The sequence below is a fragment of the Cnephaeus nilssonii genome (assembly GCF_951640355.1).
Source record: "Cnephaeus nilssonii genome assembly, chromosome: 5".
Classification (NCBI taxonomy): domain Eukaryota; kingdom Metazoa; phylum Chordata; class Mammalia; order Chiroptera; family Vespertilionidae; genus Cnephaeus; species Cnephaeus nilssonii.
The window spans coordinates 88,774,903-88,798,041 of record NC_137076.1 but is presented as its reverse complement, the minus strand read 5'-3'; the positions used below and the strand labels follow the sequence as shown (position 1 = coordinate 88,798,041).

Genomic DNA, 23,139 nt, shown 5'->3' with positions numbered 1-23,139 from the left:
AATCATTCTTCTCTGCATTCTGTGTCGGTGTAAATTGCACAACTATTCACTCACTTGCCAAAGCTAGAACCCTAGAAGTCTATTTGATTCTTCTCTTTCCAATTCTGTTCCTGCATTCAAACTGTCTCTATGACCCATAAATTCAGTGGAGTCCTTTGACCCGAGTTCCTAAGTTTAATACGTACTCTTTAAAGAAAGACCTCAGCCATGCTCGTTCAAGCACTTTATTGGAAATTGGTTGTGTACATCAATGAGATCAGATCAAAGTAAAAGCATCATTTCCACACAATAATATCCTGATATCTGTGCTATCTTTTTACATAATTTAATAAATCCAATGAGGCTCCTGATTTGGGTCAAAGAGCTTGAGTGGTCCAGAAATCTCTTTATATAAATATAAATCACAGCATCTAAAATAACCATCATTGTTTTGAGCTAGTTTCCAAAGTCCTGGGAACAGCTCTTAACACATTAGTCTGTACCTTGGATTGTTTGCGGTGCTGGTGGGAGTGAGTGAAGGGGGTACATATACCATGGAGCTAAATCTAGGAGGAGTGGGTGAGAGGGGGGCACAAGGCTCTGGGGACTGGAGATGCTGAAAGCTGGCCGGGAACTCAGCTACCCTGCATTTTCCAACATTGCTAGAGTGTCAAAGTTATGAGACTCCAGAGCAGAAAGAAGGAGTTGCCACAGCTCCTTCTTTGCTGGGACGTGGTAGAGCCCTCCTCCAGATTGTAGAAGGGAAGAGATTCTGGCACAGACCAAGTCCTGGAAAGTTCCCTCCATCTCCCCCACACACACACACATACACACACTGCCATGATGGATTCCCTCCCAAATTAGAAAACTTGAGGGAGTGGCACATCAAAGAAAATCCCTTTGAGCCAGTGGCTGCTGGCCCCTTGGAATGAGGACAGAGTGCCTTCGGTGGTTTGACCTGAAGGGCACTGACAAAGGCTGCTCTGGCCCCATTGTCTCCCTCGCCCCTTGAAGGCCATCGTCAGTAATTGGGTTCTTTGGTTCTTCCGAGCTTCTCAGCATCCAGCAGTAACACCTGTGTATCGGGGTTGGCTTCATTGCTCACAAACAGCCTCAACCTCCACCACGTCATTGGTTCTCACAACCCTATGAGGTAGGAAGGGCAGGGATCGCAATCCCCATTTGAAAGGTAAGGAACCTGGAACTCGTAGAATTAGGTCCCCCCGTGGAACTCACGCAGCTGGCCAGTGGCAGAATCAAAACCAGAACACAGGTCTCCCCTCCCATATCAAGCTTCAGAGTCTATACTCCAAAGTCCCTCCTGCTGCTTCTCTGAGAAAGGGGGAGAGCCAGGGGGAGGGGACGCTGCCCTCATCCCTCCCCTGCCCCCTCTTGGCAGGCTCTCAGACAGCCCCGTTGAGGACAGGATGAGTCCGCATGCGATAGATGATGACCGCAGTGGCCGGGCACAGCAACAAGGAGGTCATGATGACAATGGTGGCCAGGATGATGAGGACAATGACCCAGATATCCAGGATGTGCTTCGGAAGCACGACTTCCGCGGGGACCTCGCTGCCGGCGTCCATGCTGTGTCACTCTGTAACAGACAGCGAAGAGGAAATCACTGTTTGGCACCTTCTCCCTGCCTCCCTAGTGAGGAGAAAACCTGCTCCAGGAGTCAGAAACTTGAGTCATTTACGAGCTGTGTGCTCTTTAAAGTTGCTTGATCAATAATAACAATGGCCTCATTCACTGAGGGCTTCCTGTGTGCCAGGCACCGTGCTAGGCACTTACAGGCACTAACTCACTTAGTCCTCACCTCAACCACCAACCCTAGGGGGTGGGGACTCTTGAGGCTTTTTTGTTTGTTGGCCTTTATCTTCAGTTATTCCCATTTTAAAGATGAGGACTCTAAAGCCTTACAAAGTGTAGATGTAGCTAATTTGCCCGAGGAAGTGAAGCCCGCTGGGTGGGACTCCAGCGCCTCGATGTTTAACTATTAAACCACCAAATTCCCAGTGTATTTCTTCTCCTATAAAATGGGAGATTCATTGCTTTTGGTCCTGTACCCCTTCTCCCATTCTCCTGGTAACAGAACCCTCTCTTTTCTGTGAAGAACCTACACACGCCATGTCTTAGGGTGCTTGCCTGAGCACAGGGGTGGATATGTGACTTGGGCTTGGCCATGAAAAATCTCCATAGCCTCAATTCAGGAACAGGCGGGCAACCCAGGGTAGATCGACCAAAGTCCTCCCAGGGTTCCTCTGCACAAGCTGTTGGGAACGATGACCCTTTCTGCTGGGATGCTAACCTGAAGGGTGTGAGTCTGGAAGGGATGGGTGTGGGGCTATCTTGCCCATATGTGGAGAACCTGTGCTAGAGATGGAAAGAAAAATAGAGCCTGTTTTGAATAATCCAGCCCAGTCTGACGCCATCTGCAAACCAAGACATCCCAGATTATAAACCAACTAGAGGCCCAGTGCACAAAATTTGGAGGGGGGGGGGGGCTCAGCCTGGCCTGCACCCTCTTGCAGTCCGGGAGCCCTTGGGGGATGTCCGACTGACGGCTTAGGCCCACTCCGCCTAAGCCGTCAGTCAGACATCCTTAGCACTGTGAGCCCGCTTCTGGCTGAGCGGCACTCCCCCTGTGGGAGCGCACTGACCACCAGGGGCAGCTCCTGCATTGAGCATCTGCCCCTAGTGGTCAGTGTGCATCATACCTACCAGTCATTCTGCCGTTCGGTTGATTTGCATATTAGTCTTTTATTATATAGGATGGTTTCTGGGTTTTGCTTAAGCATTGCCAATTTGGTTTCTCTGACTTGGAGCTAAAAGAGTTCTGATGGGTAAAATATGTAAATCAGTTGTTCCCAAACTTTTTCAATTCACAGCGCCCTTAATGTCTTAGTAATTTCCTGAGAGCACTCCAGGCCAAAAGAAATAGCTAGCAGTTCTGTTTATTCTGTAGTTAAGTTCAAGAAACTTAATAAGCATTTATGTCCGAACTAAAATAGTAACTATTTGGAAAAAATAATAGACACAAATTGAAAGAAAAAAATATGTTTTTAATTCTTAACTAGTTACTGAGTAATGGGATGTGTACAACATTTGGACACTGCACAATTTTTGAAACTTCAGAGTCAGATTGGACAATGAGGTGCTCACTTCCTGTTCTACATTCATTGGTGTGCAGTACTTGCTGTATCATAGCAACCACCCAAAGCTCAGTTCCACAGATTATAACATAATCAAAAGGAATGTAGTAGGATTAATGTTAAACTGTAAGCTCTCTTGAGCCAGTAGTTTACACAGTGTCTGAGAGATGTCACATATCACTATTCTTGTCAAAAATATTAAAGATCTTGCAGTCCCTATACAACCAACTTTCCAGTGAGTTCACTGTGGCTCCCCAGGGCCCAGTGCACAACTTGGGAACCACATTCCCTGCCCAGAGGCTGGTATAAACAACCTCCCAAGGTTCCTTTTAGATCTAAGATCTATTTTATTTTATTTTATTTTATTTTATTTTATTTTATTGACTATAGAGAGAGGAAGGGAGAGGGAGAGAGGGAGAGAAACATCAATGATGAGAGAGAATCATTGATTGGCTGCCTCCTGCATGCCCCGCACTGGGGATTAAGCCCAAAACCCGGCATGTGCCCTGACCAGGACTCGAACCCTGACCTCCTGGTTCATGGGTCGACACTCAACCACGGAGCAATACCAGCCAGACTAGATCTAAGATCGTTAATCCTGATGATTCTAGGTCCCAGACAAAATTCCCAATTCCAGTCCTATTTCCTGCTTTTATGTAATTAGTAACTTTTCCTTTCTAGTCCCTTTGGCTCCATGCCCACTGTTGCCACTCTAAGTACAGTACTGATTACCATACTTTGCTACTGATTCTAGAGTCCCCAAGATACACGTACAAGGATGCTCGTTTCTGCATTGTTTGTTATAGCAACCAACATAACAGAAGTGTCCATAAATAGTAAAATAAAGTAGGGTGTATCCATATAATGGAATACCATACCGCAATTTCATTCCTGCATTTAGCAAATATGTAGTGCTTGTTACACACCAAGCATTGTTCCAATATGTTACAATATTAACTTATTTAATAGTTATTAAAAAGAATGATGGTCTGTGGGGGAAAATTGAGGGCAGGATAATATGAATAGGATCATTCCTTTGGTTTGGATTTCATAGAATTAAGTAGATAGATAGGTAAGGGTATAAAAATGAAAAATCTTTTATAAGCGAAATCCCTTTTATGAGTGTTAATAGTGATTGCTTTTGAGTGTTAGACTGGGAGTGGAAATTTTTGCTTTTTCTTCTTCATGTCTTTACAGTGTTTGAATTTTCTAAAATGAGCATGTATTGCTTTTTTTGAAATTACTGTACTGAAAATTTATTGCAATTGTTATTGGTATTTATAGACCATCTGCTAATTGCTTAGAATATTCTAAGATTCATGGGGATGGGCATAGGTTTTCTATTCACTGGAAGCAGCATGGATGAGGAATCCCCAGGGCCTAAGAATTTGATATTGTCAAAGAAGCAATCCCATTTTCTTTGTTTTTTCCTTCTTTTCTGGATTTTTTTGTTCTTTTTGAAAAATTGAGGTATAATTAACATAACATTATATTACTTTGGGGTGCACAACGTAATGATTTGAATTTATATATATTGCAAAATGATCACCACAATAAGTCTAGTTAGTATCACCACACATAGTTAAAAATGTTTTTTCTTGTGATGAGAACTTTTAAGATTTACTCCTTTAGCAATGTTCAAATATGCAATACAGTATTTTTAACTGTAGTCACCATGCTGCACATTACATCTCCATGATTTATTTATTTTATAACTTGAAGTTTGTACCTTTTACCCCCTTCACCCATTTCGCCCAGCCCCCACCACCTGCTTTTGGTGACCACCAATCTGTTAACTGAATCTATGAGTTCAAGTTTTATTTTGCTTTATATTCCACTTATAGGTAAGATTATATGGTATTTCTCTTTCTCTGCCTAATTTCACTTAGCATAATGCCCTAAAGGTCTATCCATGTTGTTGCAAATGGCAAGATTTCGTTATTTTTGAATAATATTCTGTATTTATATACCACGTTTTCTTTATCCATTCACCCATTGACAGGCACTTGGGTTGTTTCCATGTCTTGGCTATTGTAAATAATGCTGCAATGAACAGGAGAGTGCAGATATCTTTTCAAAGCAGTGTTTTCATTTCCTTCAGATAAATACCTAAACGTGGAATTGCTAAGTCATATGGCAATTCTATTTTTAATATTTGAGGAACCTCCATACTGTTTCCTGCTGTGGCTGCACCAACTTACATTCCCAACAGTGCGTGAGATTTCCCTTTTCTCCATATCCTCGCCAACACTTGCTATTTCTTTGTGATAATAGCCCTTCTAACAGGTGTAAGGTGATATCTCATTGTGGTTTTGACTTGCATTTCCCTGATGATTAGTGATGTTGAGCATCTTTTCATGTAAATGCTGGCCAACTGTATGTCTTCTTTACTTTTAATTTTTTTACATCAACTGGATGGAGGGGAAAAATGGAAACGGGGGGGTGTCTTTATAATTCTCTGTATTAAAAAGAGTAAATACATACATTTATGATTTTTAAGTCAAATAAGATTCAAGTCTGAGACTAGATCAGTGGTCACGACGTGTTACAGAGAGTGCTCGGTGAGAACCACCTTCGGACAGTATAAAAAACACTAATTTCTGGGTCCTATTCCAGACTTAGTGAATTAGACTCAAGAGGAGATGGAAGGGGGCTGTTCTCCCCATTGCCCAGGTGATTTAATGTGCAGCCAGGTTTGGGAACCCCCGAACTCAACCATCTCTGAGGCCTCTACAGCTCTTCCTAGCACTAGGATTTGAGAATTGATTCCGAGGTGTTCCGTTGCCAGTCTGGTCGGATCTGGGCAAGACTGAGGTTAAGGAGAAGCCTCTGGCGAGGCTCCCTCAGGCCTGCGGAGGAGGGAGAGGCACTGGCTGGCCCTGCCTCAGCCTTGGAAACGTGGTCACTCTCGCCAAGGTCTGCAGCATGGAAGCGTGAGTCACAGGGACTCACGCACAGTGCTCAGGAGGTACGGGGGCGGGAGAACTTACTCTGTGGTCTCCTGACTACACCAACAGCTAGCCTGCTTTGGGCCAAAAGAACCCCACAAAGCTCTTTCTGGTAAACCCATTAACATGAGTCTGTGACTCCAGATGCCAGGAACACGTCATCTCCCTGGCTGGTTTTCGTAAGCAAAACGTGTCATTTACAGGAACTCAGGCTTAGGGCTCATCCACAACCAAGACTCAAAGAACACAGAAGCCAGAGCCAACCTTATTTCCCAGATGGCAACGCTGAGGCCCGAGGTTCCCCCCACTTCAACCCCACTCCCTTCCCGAAGAATCACTCAAAGTCATAAATCTGATCAAGTCACTGTCCCATCTAAGAAAACAGAGCAAGTAAATGAATGAACGAAACTTTTTCCGTAAAGTGTATTCTCGACTGTACTAATATTACTCTTTTGCACATAAGATTGTTTAAAACCCACATCACACACACACACACACCACACAGATAAAAGTACAGCTGCTCTAGAATGCCAGGAAGGGGCTAAGGGAGGAGGTTTGGGGGCCTACTCAGTCAACAGGGCTGGGTAAATATCCTTAGAAGCCCTAAGCCCTAGAGATTAGAGTGCTCACCCCCTTCACATATACAATTCAAAATAAAAGAAATACTACACCACAACACAAAAATGTACATGTTACCATGACATTAAAGTCACTTTTTTTTTTTTTTGTAACTGAAAACATCGGAGAAAATCACTTTTCCCAGTTATTTTGTTGGTGTCTGCTTAGCACAGCCTGCTCACCTGGCACAGCACAGCTGTTCAGCTTCCCCTTGGCCCCAAGGTCCCAGGGCTCCAAGGCTGGCCATCCACACAGCCAGACGGCAGAGGGCACAGGGAGTGCCATCTGCCTGTGTCAACCTTCTCAATCCTTGAGCACGTGTCCTTCTGTGGGCTGTTCCTTCCCAGGTAATAGGGATTCCACTCACTTCCCCCTCCCCGCACCGTGAAAGAAAAACTTTGTCCCCAAAATAAGAGCCCCACAAACGTTCAGCATCCTTAATGGCATGCTGGAAAAATCCGCTTGAGAAAAAGCAGGGCTCTGAGCTGCTGCTCGCTGACTTCTGTTTGACCTCTGTTTGGCATCCGGGTGCTCTGGCTCCTTGTGAACGCATGAAACCCTGCTTCTCGGCACATTTAATTACTAACCAAAGATCGATCTGCTTATCATTTGCTTTGCAGATATATTCCTTATTATTTCTGATTAATGAATGGGTCACGTCAGAATATGGCCCAAACCATTCACGTCACAAACTTAACCTTATTACTGATAAAAACGTGATGTTTTTATGACCAGGGGAGGTAAAACAGCAGTCAATCCTAAACTCCTGTCTTTTTAAACCGGCATCCTTTATCTGCTGACCTCATTCATGAATAATAAACTTGACAAGTGTTTAATATAAGTTTGTCTAAGAAACTGAGTTGGCACCACCCTGAGCTGATAAGCAGGGAAGCCACGGTTCTCATCAACCACTGACACCACCAGGTCCCTACACCTGCCCTGAGTTGGAGCAGTATTGACAATTCAATGCAAAAGTTAAAAATCCCAAAATGACTGTTTTTGTGTCCATTAACAAGATTAAGTGGAAGGATGAAAAATTGTAGTTCCTCCAAAGGAAGAAAATATTGTACCTTCTCCAAAGGTGGAAAATCCATCCCATCCATCAAGTACTGTGCATGGTCCAATCTAGGAAGGAAAGGGGATGGGTCCCCCGTCTCCTGCTTGGGGAAACACCAAGTTTTATTCTGAGACCATTTTTCTAAGCAACTAAAAATCCTTTTGCAAACAAACAAACAAAGAAAAGTCACTGTTCCAGCCAATTCCATCATATGGCAAATTTTTTAGTTCTAATAAAAAATATATAGATTTCCTACATTAAAATTTCCTACAAGTCAGAATTTTAGAATAACTGGATTCAAGGTGAATAATCTGTGCTATCTACCCACCTTTTAATTATGAGGCTCATTCCCCAGCAGCAACTTTACCTCTCTGACAGAGCAATATTGTTTTTGGTTGATACTTATCAGAGCAAGTAACTTTGTCCAGGGTATTTGTTCATTCATTCCTTCATTTGCCAAGTACTTACTATATAGAAGTTACTCTTTTAGGAATTACCATTATTTACTCAGAAGACATAGCTCTTTTACTTCCAAGGAGCACAGAGAAGTTAAGTACCCCTCTCCTTTATACCCTTAAACATGGAGTCCCACAAGCCAGCATTTCTTTAACAAACGTATGGGACAAGTGCCAAGCACTATGGTAGGCCTTGTCCCATACATTAACTTACTCGACCTTCACAATAATCCTGTGCGGGATGTGTTATTTTATAGATGTGGAAACTGGCTAGTGATCATAAAGCTAAGTAAGTGGGATTCAAACTCAGGCCTCCTGACCCTGTCATCACCACTACCCACAGCTACCTCCAAAGCATCCACGTGGACCCCAAATGTGCGAGCATGGAGTATGGCAGATCCACAGCTCTCTTCTAAGTCCAGGTCAGACTGTTACTGCTTTTGGCCAAAGCCATTTTAGATTTAGAGAATTAAGAAGAGATATGCAATCTACAAAGATTAGGACTTTTGTTTCCAGTACTAGACCAAATGCCAAACTAAACCATTTTGACCAATGCTCACCGAGGACAACTAGAAAAATTGGACCCAAAAAATATGCCTGAAGGCACTAAGAAGTAACAAAATAATGAATTACCAGGCTAAGATCTGGGAGGACAGAAATCCAGGGCGCTGAGTCTGGCATTTGAAGCGGTATTTCCACTGGTGGGGAGTGGAAACTAAGCAGTGTTTCTGACAGACTCGGGAGTTCAAGCCCGCCAAACAGAGAGACTTAACCCCTTGCATTTTGAGGTTGGATTTCAATGAGCACTTTTAGTGCTAAGCGTGAACTAGATGTATCTCAAGCAGCTTTGAATCATCACAGTCCCTGAAACTGAATTAAGGTTGTTCCAGATTGCCAGGTGCCTGGCAGAAGCAAACCTTTATCCTCTCTCAAGGAGATAACATCCCAATAGGCTTCAATTCCCCCCCGCCTCAAACATAATGTTCAGTACATAACCAAAAAATAAGCAGGAATGAAAAAGGGCAAGATGACATGTACAGAACCATCAGAAACAAGAGACAATAGAAAAAGATCTGTAGGACTCCAGATATTGGAATCGTCAGACTTGAAATAACCTTGCCCACTATGTTCAAGGAGGAAAAAAAAATCGAAGATTAAGAAATTTGACAGAGAACTGGAAACTATGAGAAAAAACACAACAGATAGTTTTAAAGAACCAAATAGAAATTCTAGAACTGGAAAATGTAATAATAGAAATAATGGAAACTGTGAGATCATGAATGTATCTTTTAAGCCACTAAATTTGTGTTAATTTGTAATGGCAACATTAGAAAACAAATATTGCAGTACTGGGTTTGTCCTGTGCAGATGAAACTACTACAAACTAATGGAATTCTGGAAATCTACACAGAATTTAGACACTATCTAGTTTAAACCACATAACCTACTTTCCACTTTACAGATTGAAGGCAATGACTCCCCCCAAAGTCACAGAGCAAATCAATGGCAGGACAGAGGGGAGAACTCAGGCCTCCTGATGTGCATACTCTTTTCAATTCCATCACTAGCCAGGCTTCTTGATTACACCTTTTTACTTGTAAACAGTGACAGAGGACCTTGAGGCCCAGAGCCCTAAGCAACTTCACCATTGGTGAAGCAGGTGAGATTGTTTTCCAGGAAACACACACACACACACACACACACACACACACACACAGAGAGAGAGAAATGTCCTGTCAGAATCGGTCCTTTATATTCCATCCCTTTAACTTAAGGCCCAAATGCAATTAAATCTAGTGAAGAAGGTAATAGCCAAACCTTGTAACTTATTTATTCCTGGCTCTGGGTAAGAACATCAGAGAAGAGAGGGGGAGACACTGGAATCCTACTTGTAGTGGGAGATTCCACCAAATTGGGGGAAAAGCTCACGTGCATATGGGATGAAGGACTGGGAGAGCAATGGATAACTTGGTCTGGGTTCCACTATGCCCTGACAGACTTCACCCAACGGAGCTCACTTTTCCTCACTGAATGCCTTTCCTCTCTCCTCTGTAGTATTGATACTGAAAGAACAATTCTTAAATCCACAATCCCCAAGCTCCTGTATTGGTGAGTGCAGTAGGTGGAGGGAATCCTGGGAAATGGCAGGGAAGTCTGTCCTTTACACTCACACTCACGCTCACACTGCAGAGTAGTGTTCAACGCCCAGGCTTAGAGGCTAGGGGGCTTGGATTTAAATCTGGTTCCACCACTTTCTAGCTGACCAACCTTGCACAACTTAAATTTCACAATGCTTTTATATCCTCAGCTGAAAACAAAAACAAAAGTGAGGAAATAATGGTATCTACCCCATAGGGTTCGGAGATTCCATGGGACAATCACACATAGTTCTTAGCAGTGTTCCAACACACACAATAAGTACTCTATGAGTGTTTGTTCTCTGATTAATAATTCCTGGCCTTATGTAGGGACTCACTGATCCAAGCCAATATCCCACCCTCCTTCAGCTAGTTTGTTAGAATCCCTAACTTGGATCATATCTTTATCAACAAAAACGATAGATGATTAATGTATATTAATGATTTTTAAAAATCAACCAGCAGCATGCTCGATTTACTTGACCTATCCCTCCAGTTCAAGTATGAAACTGGTAGAGTAGCCATTTAATCTAATTCAAGACACGTTTACGGCACTGTAATTAACACTGGGGATCAAGGAGTGGTGTAGAGACAGAGATCAATAAAATAGTGTTTGTCCTTAAGAAGTTCACTCCCTTATGGAGGAAAAAAGACATTAATTACAACTTCTAGTTGCAATAGAAGGCAAAGAAATGCTGCCTGAAGGTACAAACCACATGCTACTGAGAAGAGGGAAGAAGTGGAAAGAGCATTGACTCTGGAGTTAAGAGGATCTTAATTTGAATCCTGCTTTCCACCCTGACTGGAGGTGTGACTTCGGAAAAGTTATTGAAAATCTCCAAACCTCAATCTTCTGATCTGTACACTAGGAACCCTAAAAGCACTGCATTGCACCATCCTGTTGTGAGGATAAAGTGAGGCGAAGTATATAAAGCCCTTGAACGTAACAGATGCTCAAAAATACTCATTCTCATTCCTCTGTTTTTGTCTAAGTAAAATAAAAGCCTTTACAAGGAAGGAGGCCTTTGGACACGGGCTTTGAAGAGAAGTAGGAGCTCAAAAAGAAGAGATAAGGGGAAAGGCAGGAAAAGCAGAATAAGCCCAGAGGTGGTGAGCTACCTGGTGTGTTGGGAGCATATGCAGTCCTTGTGGCTTTGGCAAGAGGCTTGCCTCTGTAAGCTTCAGTTTCATTTGTAAAATGGAAATCATAACACCTAATGATAGTAACTATTTCATTGCAATGCCAGGGAAGTTGAATGAGCGAATACATATAAAGCACTTAGGGACAATGGCTGGTACACAGTGAGGGCTTCATATAAGTTCAACTGAGCTAGTGAACACAGCATAGCTCCTACATTCAAAGAGGTCCGAGGCCTCACCCTTCGTTTGGGTGCCGTGACTGCTCTGAATCTGGTCTAGGAAACCACAGTGATAGTTTCATAAGCAAATACCCTTTGATGGTCTGTCCCAGCTTTGACCTTCCACCAGAAACGCACACCCTCCACATCTGAACTGCTGCTAACAGTTAACTTTTGAGAGATTGCCAAGGCTATCCAACCAGTTTTATCGCCAAGGAGTTGACTGAGAAAGAAGGCAATAAAAGAAATGACTTCCTGCTGGGAGGCGAGCTTAATTATCCCAAAGTGGGAGAAAAGGCAGAGAGAGGCAGGTGGCTTCCTGCAGGTGTCACTGCCAGCGCTCACAGACAGTGCTGCTGCTGCTTCATTCCCACCAGGCACAGGGGCCAGAGAGGAGGCAGCTAGAACCCGCCGTGAGTCACTGATGCTGGCGGCATCTCTTCAAGCGTCTTGCAGAATGTGAACAATGAGGCTGATGGTTCCCAGGGCGGTAGACTTGGGAGTTTACCAGCATCACACAGCTTATGGGACCCCTGTAAAGCTCTACCCTCGGGAGCTGGTGAGACTGTCAGAGAAGAACAAAGCATTTATTTATTTATTTTAAAATGTATTTTTATTGATTTCAGAAAGGGAGAGGGACAGGGAGAGAGAAACATCAATGATGAGAGAGAATCATTGATTGGCTACCTCCTACACACCCCCTACTGGGGATCGAGCCCACAACCCGGGCATGTGCCCTTGACCAGAATAGAACCTAGGACCCTTCAGTCCGTAGGCAGACGCTCTATCCACTGAGCTAAACCAGCTAGGGCTGGAGCATTTAGACAAGACAGAGAGGACAACCCAAGTACCAAGATGGGGCCCCATTGGCCACCTAGGAGCCTGGGTAACCTAATGACCTGTGTCCCAAATGCTGGTCCCACTTTGAGACCTCTGTTCATGCTGTTCCCTCTTCTTAGAATGCTCTCTCCCCCCCCCCCCAGATCTTCCTTTTCTTTTCTGTTTTTAATATATTTTTATTGATTTCAGAGAGGAAGAAGGAGAGAGAGATGAGAAAGAATCATTGATCAGCTGCATCCTGCACTCCCTACACTGGGGATCAAGCCCACAACCCAGGCATGTGCCCTGACTGGGAATCAAACCGTGACCTCCTGGTTCATAGGTCGATGCTCAACCACTGAGCCATGCTGGCCGGGCCAGATCTTCCCTTTCAACATCCAGTGTCTCTATGTCCACAATCTCAACTTAGATGTCACCTCTTAGGAAAAATCTTTCCAGATTCTCTCTGACCTTGTTTTATTTTCTTTATACACTTTTCACAATCTAAAGCCTGTTTATTTGCTTGTTTATTTGTTTTTATTGGCCATCTTTACCTGCTCCAATACAAGCCCAAGATCAGAAGCCTCAGCTCTTGTTCGCTGCTGTACCCTCAGCACCTATCACGGGCCCTGGCACACAGTAAATGCCCAATACATTTGAGACCGGTGAAGGAATGAAAATGGGCTAGCTGGGGAACTGCAGATTTGAGCTCAACTCCAGGAACTTCAGTGGTGGAGGTCCAGAGAGGCTTCTCAACCCCGCAGAAAGTCCAGTGACCCTAAAAGTCAGAACCCTATCTCTAAAATAATTGACAATCTCCGATTTGATCATTCTCTGGGCTCTCTGTACATCCAGGAAGGATTATGGGGACCTCTTTGTTTCCCAGCCCACCCTGTGCTTACCAGGCAGAGGAGGACTGGACTTTCAGAATACTGCCTTCTAGAATCTGCTCTTGCTCATTTGCTGGGGCTGGTGAGCTCATATTAGTGTTTTGATTCCCTGTGCTCAGGCGCTGGGCATTGAGGTTGGTGAAGGGATGTGAGAGTTGCTGCCCAGGGTCTGAACCTTCCTTTCTTTGTTCTTAGAAGAGGACAGGGAGGCTGATAAAAGGGGAGGAGATTTCCCATGCCAAGTTCCGTGTGAAAAAGCCATCCCAGCTCACATTCATATTGGAAAAAGTTCCCTTCCCATAATGTAAGAGTTAGTCTCAAGCATTTACCAACCCAGCACAGAGTCCATTTCACCAGGGACTTTTGTTCCATAGAAAGGGCCGGAGGGAGGAATGGTCAGGACACACAACTATCAAAAATGTGAAATAAATCAAATTGGAGGCATTTCTCCGATGACCCAACGTCCCTGAGGAGAGCTCTGTTCTCATTTTACCCCATTTGGCTTCTGTCTCCTCCAAAATTCTTAACAGTCTAAAGACTTGTTCTGTGTCCGAGCTTCTATCTGTTCCTCTGTGGCTGGAAAATGGAAAAACACCAGAATACTTCAAAGAGATCAGAAAGCAGGCAGAGCTGCACAAGACTACACGTACCATCCGACCCAGCCAATCACAGAGTCTTAGAAACCAACAGGGAGCCAGCAGAGGAGAAACCCAGGCCAAATCCACAGCATCCTGTTTAAACCTCTACCATCCATCATTGTGACTTGCCGGTGACTAAGTGTTTGCTGCATGCTGGCCTGACTGGAGACTGTCCATAAGGTGGGTTGTCAGGGGGGCTCAGTGGCAGCTGCAAGGGCACTAGCGTGGCACTAATCCCCTGCCTCGCTGCGTCTGGTAGGTGAAATAATGGCCCCTTGAAGTGTCCATGTCCTGGGCCCCTGAACCTTGAATACGAAAAAGGAAACATGACTCAGAGGGTGGAACCATGTGATTAAAGTTAAGGACTTTGGGATAGGGAGATACAAAGTGGGCCCAATCTAATCACGAGTCCTTAAAAGTGAAGAGGAAGGCAGAAGATTCACCATGAGACGGACCCGACTCTCCGTTGCTTGCTGGGAAGATGCTGAAAGGCGGCTATGAGCCAAGGAATGCAGTGGCCTCTCGGAGCAGAGAATGACCCCTTCTAGCCAATGAGAAAACAGTGACCTTGGTCCTACAACCAGAGGAACTGAATTCTGTCAACAACTCAAAAAAGTAGGGAACAAATTCTCCCTTAAAGACTCCAGAAAGAAACACAGCCTAATGATGCCTTGGTTCTCTTCTAGGGAAGCTTCGGACCTATAGAATTGTAACAGACTAATACATTTGATTTCTTTAAGCCAGTGGTTGGCAAACTCATTAGTCAACAGAGCCAAATATCAACAGTACAACGATTGAAATTTCTTTTGAGAGCCAAATTTTTTAAACTTAAACTTCTTCTAATGCCACTTCTTCAAAATAGACTCGCCCAGGCCGTGGCATTTTGTGGAAGAGCCACACTCAAGGGGCCAAAGAGCTGCAGTTTGCCGACCACGGCTTTAAGCCATTAAATCTGTGGTAAGTTGTGATATGGTAGCATTAGAAAACCAATACACTGTGTGATCCTAAATAATTCCTTCTTTCAAACTGGGCCTTAGTTTCCTGTCAGTCAATTGGAAAGGATGGACAAAGTGATCTAACTCTAAGGGTCTGGCTGGCTCTCAAAGACTGCCTCTGCTCCCCGGACATTCCACCTCCCCAAGAGCCCTGCCCCAAGTCCAGGACCTCTTCATTTGAAAACCATTAAGGAAAAAATGATGGGAGGGAAGATTAATCTTTAAAAAGCCCCAAGGAGTCTCCTAAGAGGCAACCAGGGCACTCAGAGGGAGATTCGGTACTTACTTGATTTATACCCCAAGGGAATGAAGTGGGAAGAGCAAGATAAAAGCTTCACAGTCAACTGGTAGAGGTTGTCCAGAGCACTGAGTTCAGAAGGATTTCCTAGCCCAGCTGGTGTGGCTCAGTGGTTGAGCATCCACCTAGGAACCAGGAGGTCATGGTTCAATTCTCGGTCAGGGCACATGACCAGGTTGTGGGCTCGATCCCCAGTGCAGGGCATGTGGGAGGCAGCTGATCAATGATTATATCTCATCATTGATGTTTCTCTCTCTCCCTCTCCCTTCCTTTCTTAAATCAGTTATATATATCTTTTAATCAATAAAAAAATAAAGAAGGATTTCCTGGCCTTGTGGGGGCTATGTGCAAGGTCCTGATTATCAATGTCTGCCTGGGGTCTGGGATGGGGGAGTAGGGACATATGTGTCAGATATGTGTCATCACTAATTGAAATACAGTTTAGTTTTGTCTGTCTTTCCTTCTCTCTCTTCCATTTCATTTCCCCTGATCCTACACAGTGGGTCACCAGCCATTCACATGCCCAATTGCCCAGTCAAAGGCCAAATCAGCCCAAATACGGAAGCTATATCTATACACAACTAAGCAATTTAAAGCACATGGTTTGGTACTGAATCTGGTTTGCTGTTGTCTAATGTGTCAGGCAGCTATAACTCTGACTTGTTCCCCTTTCCGGCCACCTAACTTCTGGAAAAACACCATTCTCACTTGACACTCCTTATCTGTTTTCTCAGTGAGTTGGAAGGGTACCAGGGTCCCTAGTAATTCACTAGTCCAGGGGCTGTCATTTAACTCCCCCCCTAGGTCACCCTGCAAGTAAGTGACAGAGGCAAGATCTAAACGCATAGCCCCCAATTTCAATGCAATTCAGAATATAGGCCCTGGAGCCACACTGCCTGGGTTCAAAGTACAGCTCTGCCGCTTAGTTCCTGAGTGACCGTGGGTGCGTCACTTACTCTCTCTCTCTGGACGTAATGGATGTAATGATGGTCTCTACCTCAAAGGGCTGAGGTAGACTAAATGAATTACTGCATATAAAATGCTTAGAATAATGTCTGGCTCACAGCACTCAAGTAAGTGCCAAGTTTGACTACATCATTCATCTTACCTAGCCAATCAGGGTGGGGGCCTGCAGGGTGTGGTAATACCAACATTGGCTCCTATAAACTGTGAGTGTGAGTACATGTGTCTACCTTTGATACTACAGTCAATAGCGGCAGTGTAAGATCAACTCAGATAAAGATCCTCTTTCCTTGGAGATGTTTCCTTTGTAGGTTTCATCCATGGAGAGGAAACAGAAGTGCAAAGAAGGATCAGCATATGGCTGGGGAAAGCTCGGAGGCTGTGACCTCCTCTTTACCCCTGGGTCTGTCACCCCTGGGCTCAGAATACAACCCGACCACGTCAGACCCATCCCTCCTGCCCCAGTCTCTAATTTGTTTTATGTCTCACACAGCTCAGTGATTCTCAGGCTGTGCTAGGAAGGGGGAATCCCCCAGACCTTTTATGCAATGGAGCCCACAGTCCTGACGCCTGAGAGGTCAGTGTTTGGAAGATTTGATGGAGCATGACTTGTAACCTCCCACAGCATGATGGCCCGGGACAGCTGGAAACAGGAGGTCCCTGCTGGAGCAGAGAAGCGCTTGTCCTCGGCTTTTTCAGTTGTTACTGCAAACGTGCGTGCTGTCCTGAGCTCAGACGGGCTGTCCTGAGCTCAGAAGATGGCTAAGTGGCCTTCATAACCCAAAGAGTGCGTGATGCTCAACCACAACCGCCCATCTGTTTAACCCCCACTTCCTCATCCTACAGATGGGAAGGCGCGGTGCAGGCAGTGGGAGGTAACTCGGAGCGTCCCCTGACCCCCAGGGAACTGTTCTTTCCACCTCCACGTCCCACTCTTGACCCCATTCAGGCACCCACACCCCTTCCTGACTCCTCGGGCACTGCAGTGGTGGGACGGTTCGTGGCAGGTGTGCACGGAATCACAACTGCAGTCTAGCGCTTTGAGGAATCTATGGGGGTGGGGGTAGGAGGGGGAGAATGTGTGAGCCCCAAGGGCCAGCGGGACCAGCGCTGTCAGGAACACCCAGGGGAGCTGCAGGGGACTCGGAGAAGCGCTGGGACCGTCCCTGTGAGTAAGAGCCCAGCCTGGCCGCTCCTTCCACATCAGAACCTCTGCCCGTGGGACAGGTCTGTACGGCTCTCGTTCTTCCCCTCAGTAAACAGTACTGTGTCAGGCCCCGTGCCAAGTGCTGAGGATGTCTCAGAGATGCGCCTGGAGAGACAGTCCCTACCCTCAAGGAATGTGTGGAAGGGACACGGATGCAAGGGAACCGGCCACCGGAACAACCAAGTCCCCACGCGGGAAAGAGGCCGAGGAGGAGAGGAGGGCGCCTGAGAGGAAGCCTTCTCTCCACGGGGCTTTGCACACCCCTCTCTCTCCTGACTTCTGTAACGCAAAGGCGATTTCCTCCATTTCACAGATGGAGACGGGGCGGTGGCAGTGCCGGTGACAGACCAGGGCGGCCACCCACCACCCCTGACCGCAAACTCCCAGCGCCTCCCGCGGGGGGCTGTGAGACAAAGGGGACCCACAACCGGACAGAAGTCTGTCTCCTGTGGGGCTGGAGCTCACCGGCCCGAGGTCCGGCCTCCCCTGCGGCCCACGATCGTGTGTGTGTGTGTGTGTGTGTGTGTGTGTGTGTGTGTGTGTGTGTGTGTGTAAGGCAGCTGGAACTTAGGGCGAGCGGAGGAAAAAGGGGAAATGCCGAAGTGCTCAAGTGGGGAAACGAGGGAGCGGAGGGGAGAAAAGGGGGGAGTTGGGAGGGCACTAGGACAGGGGCAGCGCGAGCACCGGAGCCCCGCGCACGACCCCCGACGGCCCCACTCACCGGGTCCCGCGCGGCTGCTTTCAAAACGCACGGCGCCGCCGCAGCTGGATCGCGCCGGGTCTGGGAAAGGTCCCGGGGCAGGGACGGCCCCAGCCTTCTCCGGTCCCCGCAGCGGAGCGGGAAGCGGCCCCGGCCCTGGGATCTCTGCGCCCCGGGAGGCAGGCGCGCGCGGCGGCTGGGACGCGGCTGGCAGCGGACACTCGGATCCGGAGGCTCAGGAATTCCCGGCCGCCAGGGACCGCCCCCGGAAAGCCGGCCGGGCGCCGCCCCCGGCTCAGCTCCTCCCCCTGCTCCCCGGGGCTGCGGGTGAGGCAGGAGCCAGCCGGGGAGACAGGAGAGCGAGGGGTCGCGGGTGCCCCTCGCAGCCTCGTCACGCACTCGCCCTGAGGCCCTGACAGTTACTTGGCCCGTGTGTGGGAGGGGAGGAGGGAGGGGTCTGCTCTCTGTATTGTATGTAAGCCCTACTGGGCTGACCCAAAATGTGTCCTCCAAGAGCCTTCCTTCCCAGGTGTAGGCTGCGCAGGGAGAAGCCCATGGATTCGGAGGGAGGAGCCGGACTCTGAGCTGCTGCTTTGCAATGTACTGAGTGTAGGATCCTTAACAAGAACCTTCGCCTTGTGGACTTCCATTCTCTGTAAAGTGAAGGCACCAGCAACTGTCTCCCACCCCTGTTGTGAGGATTGGCTTAGAGCAGCGATTTCAACCATTTTCATCTCACGACACGTGAACTAATTACTAACATTCGGTGGCACACCAAATATGTTATATTTTGACAAAAGAAAGTATAATTTTTATTCATTCGAACTGGACGGCTATTGTGTTGGCTGTCGTCATTCGTTTATTTGACAAGGGAAAGGGGTCAGGGCCCTGGATAAACAGTCAGATATTGCATGCTTTAAACATTCTTGCAGCGCACCGGTTGAACATTGCTGACCTCGAGGATCAGGGGGAAGCTGGTTGGTTGTCTGCTGTAACATATCTCTGAGCATCCTGTTTATTTTCTGATAACAGTGAAATAGCCCAATCCAAGGTGATCAAGGGCCCATTAGAGCTTAGCCTGAGAGAGGCCTGCCATGCCCTACTAGTCCCCGCCCGGCCTCCACACAGGACAGAGCCAGCGCTTCCATCTCCTGCCCACCTCCGTGATCCACCCAGTGACCAGGACTGCGGGTCCTATCTTGGCACCCACAAATGGTAATTCAGCAGTCCAGCGTTCTTCAAGCTTACTCTTCTGAAAAGCAGGAGCTCGGGCCTTGAGCATGTTCAAAATAAAAGGGGAAATTGAAGACCATCTCATCCAAAATGCCTCCTTTTATAGATGGAAAACCTAAACCGAGGCTCAGGAAGGTGGAGTGACTTCCCAAGGTCACCAGACTAGGACTGTCTGATTACAGAGCTCAAACTCTATGCACTCTGCACTAACGATGTGCGGCCGGGTCTGATTTTATCAAGGCCTGAAGTTCAGAACTCTGGGACCATGGGAAGGGCCCTAAGCGGACAGTACACAGCGCTAAACCGTGCCTTCTTGCCCTGGCTCTATCACTAGTTTGTCGTGTGACTCCAAAAGTGAAAAGAAGGGAGTTGGATTAGCTATTCTCTGAAGTCACTTCCACTTCCAAAATGCGTTCGAAGCGAAGGCTCAAGGATCTTAAGATTATTACAGTTTTGAGTTAAAAGCATGTCTGTGTGAGGTGATCTATCTTGTTCCACTGATGGACACGTACTGGCTGAGATATCGGCTCCCTCCTCACAGACCCCTAGACAGCTCAGTTCTTCCCGAGAAGCCAGCACTGAGACTCCCCTTGTCTCTCTCCCTCCCTTTCTCTGTCCCCCTGGAAAAATTCCTGAGGTTCTTTTTGCTCTACAGATCCTTGGGCAAAATGCCTCTATTCTTTGAGGAAGCCCCGCTTGCTTGCTAACTCTCAAAAGAAATATGCTTTTAGTCTGAAAACTGATGTAGGAAAATTTTATTTTAATTACATCTTTTAAAATTGTAGCTGAAAGACCTAATGGAGCTAATGATTGGGCAAGGAGGTAAAATGGTGGAATTTTCCAAACATGTGGAATTTGAGATAAAACAAACTGAGCAGACAGGAAGAAAGAAAAGGAAAAGGAAGGGTTGCATTTTCTAGCTTTGAAGTGGAGCGACAGTCATGTGGTCTCATTAGAGTGGTTATAATTATTTGAATCCATTCTCATGGCTTAATTCCAAAGTGTTCAATTATTACACAGTCATGTAGCTGAGAGACAAAAGATTGCCTATTACTGGCAGATACCCTCAGTCCAATCAGTCTAATTTTTGAAGTAAATGTAGTCTCAAGAAACAAATATACTGGGTGGGGGAAAAGTCTTATGGAAGATAACACAATAAATAATAATATAAGAATAAACCCTGTGTTTCATGTACTCAGAACTGTAACCCTCTTGCCCCACCCTGTATAATAAAAGCCTCTGCCTTTAAAAAAAAAAAAAAAAGATTTCCTTTAAGAACTCTTCTTGAGCATCTAACATGTAGCAAGTGTTTCACCTACATCATACCATTTAGTCCTTGCTACAATTCTCTAGTGAAAATGTTATTAACCCCCATTTTACACATGAGAACACAGAGGCCCAAAAAAGATCAGTTAAATTGTCTAAGATTAGCCAGTAAGTGGCACAACTGACTCTAAATGTTCTACACCTAACTGACGCCTACTGAACCAAGTCCTCTCTGCGCCTCTGTCTTTTACTCTATGAAATGGGTTGATTCCTGCCCTAGCTAATGCACAATGCAAAATACAGAAGCACAAGCAGACCATTAGATGCATGACTGTGATAGACAGTAGATGACAATAATTGTGGGAATCAAGAGGGAAAATTGTTTTGACATCTAAACAATGATACTAAATTTAGATTGTCGGTAACTATTACTTATTTACTTTAAATATGAAGGCAAGTTTCTTTGTCCCTCCAGATTCACCCTCCACACACTTCTCCATCCTGCTTTGTGCATGGGGTGGTATCACCTCTAACCCCATCAAGGAGCCCTGTAGCAGGCACGGTCAATGCCCGGTCCAAATTCCTTGGACCTCACCCACTTCAGCTCTCTCCAGATTTCCAACTGCCAAGATCTGCATCTTTGTGTCTGAGGACTGTCCCCAGACCCACAAGAAGGCCAGTCTGCCAGTCTGGCAATCCAGAAGTACCCAAGAAATAACCCAACCCCAGGAGCAGCCCTCAACCAGACTCCAGGGGCATAAATGTCCCAAAGCCCTCACCTTTTGGAGGAATAAATCTGGGGCATATGCTTACATTGTTTCCCAGTGTTTCTCTGTGGGACTAAACCCCTATTATAGCTGGCTTAATAACACAATCTTATTGGTCACCTTCTCTTTCCTGTATCACTCCCTCACTCCTCTACTCGTGCACTCTGAACTTCTTATATGAATTTTCACTCAAATAGACTTTCACTTAAACTCTTATCTCATAGTCTGCTTCTGAGGGAACACAAACTAAAACAGGCTTCCCTGAGGTCTGGCTTCCTGTTGGGTTCAGCTAAGAGGGAAGTGCCAGCAAGAGCTGAGACATGTTGCATTGGTACCCTCCACCCCAGGGGCTGCCAATGCCTGGCTCTGTCCTGGACCCAAAGGTCCGGCTCCTCTCAGGGGCCCTCTTCACACAGTTCTCTCTCTTCTGGTTCCAGGAAGCGCTCCCTCCCTTGATGCTTTCAGGCAATAAGCAGCACCAACCTTCACTACCCTGGGATACTGCAGTATTCTTTGTGATCACTCTCCACCCCTTTAATAATCCTTTTATTAAACCTTTCTCAAATTCTGATGTTAGCCCACTTTCTGCTCCTATTGGTATCACCAGAGATTCAGCAGGTTTGACGACTTCTGGATTTGGCCTCAGATAGTTGGTGATGAGGATAGATGGAGGGTGCACAGGCGATCACAAGAATGGTGGAGGGAGCAGAGATGGAGAGACAACTGCATAGTGCAACAAAGGCTAACTGGTAAGGGAAGGTGGGTATATTAGATATCTATTGCTGTGTAACAAAGTATCTCAAAATTTAGCAGCATAAAGCAAACATTGATGACCTCACAGTGTAGGGGTCAGGAGTCCAGGAGCTGCTTAGCCAGGTAGTACCGGCTCGGGGTCTCTCATGAGATTGCAGTCAGGCTGCCAACTGGTTCTGTACTCAACACTTGACTGGAACTGAGAATTCACTTCCAAGCACATGTACTAATTGTTGGCAGATCTCAATCCTCACTGGCTGTTGCTGGAGGCTTTAGTTCCCTGCAACGTGGCCACAGAGCTGCTCAAAAACCAGCAGCTTGCTTTTCCCAAACAAGCGATCCAAGAAAGCACCCAACACAGGAACTATAGACTTGTATAATCTCAGAAGTGTCATACTGCTACTTCTGTTGTATGCTATGGGTCACAACCCTGGTGTAATGTGGAAGGAGTGTACACAGGGGTATGAATACCACTGAGGGCAGATTTGGAGGCTGGCTTGCACAGGTGCTCAAGAGTAACAATATATCCCATTGAACTTCCTTCCCTGTGAGGGCAGAAAGATCTTCAGATGAGGCACAGACAGCTCAAAGTCTAGAAGAGCTTCCCAGAAATTATCTGTAAGAGGCACCCAAGATGGGAGTGTGGGAAAGACTGGAAATCCCAATCATCTATATATATAAACAGGTAATATATGCAAATTAGCCAGGTGTCACGACTGGCTCAGGAGGAGCTGCATGCCACCCCCAGCCCCAGCGGACACACACCAGGGGTGGGGGCGTGCTCTGTCCCCAGTGGGTGGCGGCAGTAGCCCCAGTCCCAGATGCCTGGCGGCGGCTGGAGCAAAGCAGCTCGGGTCCTGGGTGCCTGGAAGCAGCTGGAGTGAAGCAGCCCGGGCCCTGGG

The 23,139-nt window shown here is 46.3% G+C and overlaps 1 protein-coding gene across 2 annotated transcripts; it reads right to left on the bottom strand.

Moving 5' to 3' along the window:
* Positions 1-210: 210 nt before the first annotated feature.
* SMIM3 (small integral membrane protein 3) lies at positions 211-18,443 on the bottom strand. Of its 2 annotated transcripts, XM_079773243.1 has the most exons (3): positions 18,240-18,443; positions 15,337-15,473; positions 211-1,576 (listed from the first exon to the last, which is right to left on the bottom strand). In XM_079773243.1, exon 3 carries the CDS (start codon positions 1,563-1,565, stop codon positions 1,383-1,385), a length of 183 nt encoding a protein of 60 aa, XP_079629369.1. In that variant the 5' UTR covers positions 1,566-1,576; positions 15,337-15,473; positions 18,240-18,443; the 3' UTR covers positions 211-1,382. The 2 variants fall into 2 exon arrangements, with proteins under 2 accessions (XP_079629369.1, XP_079629368.1); XM_079773242.1 differs by lacking the exon at positions 15,337-15,473.
* Positions 18,444-23,139: the final 4,696 nt, after the last annotated feature.